General features: G+C 26.9%; 1 protein-coding gene across 1 annotated transcript; it reads right to left on the minus strand.

The window, feature by feature from the left end:
* Nucleotides 1–243: 243 nt before the first annotated feature.
* Nucleotides 244–1,348, minus strand: LOC8287731 (arabinogalactan protein 41). Its single transcript, XM_002509875.4, has 2 exons — nt 943–1,348; nt 244–537 (listed from the first exon to the last, which is right to left on the minus strand). Exons 1-2 carry the CDS (start codon nt 1,049–1,051, stop codon nt 440–442), a joined length of 207 nt encoding a protein of 68 aa, XP_002509921.1. The 5' UTR covers nt 1,052–1,348; the 3' UTR covers nt 244–439.
* Nucleotides 1,349–3,253: the final 1,905 nt, after the last annotated feature.

Consider the following 3,253-nt stretch of genomic DNA (forward strand, 5'->3'; position numbering starts at 1 on the left):
TTTTTCTTGAAAATTTATATAATTAGTGAAATAAAATATAAATATTACTGAGTTTTTCACTTATATTACATGCAATCTATAAAAAAAAAAATTTATTACTTTATCAATAAATTATTCATTCAACGGTTATAATTAAAATATACATTGAATCAATTGTCGTCATTTCTACAAATATAATTCAAAATTCATCTTTGGAATGAAATGGGAAAGAATGAAAGAATATAGAAAAATGCCATCAAGCAATGATAACATAAAGATGATAATTTTATCAAATTCAAAAAGAAAGTTCCAATTCAATAGATACAAAAATAAAACCTTTCATGACAGGTAATCGTTAAGATTACATACACATCCATTCCAATCATCTCTCAAACAAAAGAACCTCCCCAGACCCCAAAATTCATAAAAGAGAAAAGAGAAAAGAAAAAAGAAATTGAAGTTAAAAGCTGCAAGTTAAGTCGGCGGCATGAATGAGGTAAGTAAGCACCAGTGCCACCAACATGAGCACATATGCAATTCCTTGGTCGATTGATGTCCCTGCATTGTGCACAAACAAATCATCCTCATCATTTCCAATTACCAAAGCAATTACTGAGGCACCAAAAGAACATAAGTATTTCAAATTTATTAAAAAAATAAAATAAAAACTGCGTGCCTTATCCGCTCTATTTCCTTACATAACAAACTCTTAAAGTTGGCGAAAATCTCTTAACAAAACATCATATAGCGACCTTATAAGCATTAAGGTTTGCGTTAGTTCTATATTCGTGTGTCTTTTCCCAGTCTTTCAAACCCTGGAATGCTACAAATCTAAGCACATTTACATTACATTTTCAAAAGAATTCAAATCATAAGAAAGAATCCAAAATGCATCACCAAAACTCAATCCCAGATCTGGAAGAAAAATAAAGCGAAACATTAACAAAAGAGAAAGAGAAGTACCATCACTAGTTGGGGCAGGAGCAGGAGCGGAGGACTGAGCCTGAACAGGCAAAGCAATGGCAAAGATAAGAGCGACAACAACGATAGCCAAAACCCTTGAAACTGCCATTTTCTTTTTCTTTCTTTCTTCACGATTTTACCTTAAAAACCAACAAAACTTTTACCTACACAAACACAATCTCTCTCTCTCTCTCTCTGCAACGACTTCTCTTGAATCCCCTGCAATGTAGCTCCGGAGAGTCGCGCAGAGAGAGTCAGATAATAAGAAGAACAAAACTTTCAACCCAAACCCAAAAAAGTTTGTTTCTTTTATTCTTTTAAAATGAATGTGAATGTGAAGGTCAGGGGTAACTCGCAACAGTATGTTGTTTATTATATATAGAAAGTGCTTGGTGCGCGATTCAAATGGAGAGATGGAAAATAGAGAAGGTTGAGAGAAAACCGGTTAAGCCGGTAAAACCCGAGAGAGCAGGGGTGTGGGGTCCATCCGGAAATATCGGTGGATACGCCATGTGAGGAGAGGCAGTGGTTTTTTGTTGGATGGATTGGATTAAAATAGCCCCCCACTCACTCTTGCTTATTCGACAGAAAAGCTCTCTTGTCTCTGTTCTCTTTTGGCGCCATATGCTACGGTTCTTATTCGTCCACGTTTCCTATCTTTTCAGTTGTCCTTTTGTTTTTCATTTTCCTTTTTAACTTTTAAGCACACCTATAATTCTTTTTTACTCTCTATTCTTTCTTTATCTTTTATTTCTCTCTTTTTTTTTCATTCATTTTTGTGATTTTTAAAGGTGTTGCTAAAATAAAAAATATAAACAGTTTAAAAGTGTTAAATTTCAATAAATCTAATGGTTACTTTTAATTATTTTGACATCGATCTCACTTAAATCTAATTATATTTTATTTTACTCAATCAATTTAATTTTTGATATGATATTATAATATACAATTAAAATAGGTTTAATTGAGATTTTTTTAGTATTTTAACTTTTTATTTCAAGTAATAATTAGATTTTAAAATTAAATTTCAACTGCACTTGAAAAAAATATAAAGACTTTATATTATAAAAGAATACAAAATATAAATAAGTTAAAAATAATAATATCATTTATAATGTCCAACTTACAAACGTCGAGTTCTTTATTTAAAAAAAAAACTCAACAAATAAGATATTAATGTAGTTTTTATTCAATAAAAATATAGTATAGGGTTGATTCGACTCTCCACGTCTAGAGAGTCGAACTCTACTCTATATTTTAAATATAATAATCACACTATTAGTTTTCATGTATTTTATTAAGGTCTTACAAATTAAATCTTAAATTTTATATTCTTTAATAATTTTATCTAATTATTTAAAATTTTAAAATAAATAATATATTCTTTTAATTTATTTTCAAAAATATTTTTCGATGACAAATTTTAAATTTTCAAAGTGAAAAGGATAATATTAAAAATCAACTATACATACTAAAATAATAACAATTGAGAATTAGCTAAAATAGTTTATCATAGATTTAATAATATGACAATTAAAAATCTCACTTATATGCATTTTATCATATATTTTATATCCAAATATTATAAATTTTTCATTGACTCACTAATTTTTATATTAATAAGCAAAATTAACTTATCATATTATTTTTTTATTGTAAATTTTAAAAAATATTGTCAAAAAATATTTTTAAAAAAAATTAAAAGCATAGATATTTATTTTAAAATTTTAAAATAATTGGATAAATCTGTTAAAAATATAAAATTCAAAATTTAATTAGTAATTAGTTTTTTTATTAATTAGTATTTATCTAGTGCGTTATATATATATTTTTTTATTTAACTCTTACCTTAATCATTTTAAATTTCTAATATGATATTAGAGTGTCTAATTTGAAATTTATTTTATTTTATTTTCAGCTTTGCATTTGAAATGACCTCAAAGTTAAATTTCAATTGTATTTAAGGAGAGTGTTAAAGAATATGAACAATTTAAAAATAAAATATTAAGATCTAACTAATAAATAACTAATTTTAGTCATTTTAGTATTGATTGAACCTGTACCTTGATCACTCTATCAGGCTCACAATTAAAATTATTGATCTACAGTGAAATTCACATTTATTTTTGCTCAATTTGTATTTTATATACAAGAAATTTTAGAATTTTCCTAGTAGTATTAATAATTCCATTTGGCAATGTTTTTTCTGAAAAAATTATGTTTAGACAGTGTTTGCTAGAAAGCAGTATAGTTAAAGAGATTCCCTTTCGCAAATGTGAAATTCATGATTTCAGGTTGTGTCTTAAGAAGG

Source organism: Ricinus communis, chromosome 5, assembly GCF_019578655.1.
Source record: "Ricinus communis isolate WT05 ecotype wild-type chromosome 5, ASM1957865v1, whole genome shotgun sequence".
NCBI classification, from domain to species: Eukaryota; Viridiplantae; Streptophyta; class Magnoliopsida; order Malpighiales; family Euphorbiaceae; genus Ricinus; species Ricinus communis.

What these genes read in the sequence shown, in the direction of transcription:
- LOC8287731 (XM_002509875.4), bottom strand. Translation starts at nt 1,051, where the DNA reads ATGGCAGTTTCAAGGGTTTTGGCTATCGTTGTTGTCGCTCTTATCTTT. An exon ending in TCCTGCCCCAACTAGTGATG is followed by an intron (nt 538 to 942) that starts GTACTTCTCTTT and finishes TGCACAATGCAG; the next exon opens with GGACATCAATCGACCAAGGA.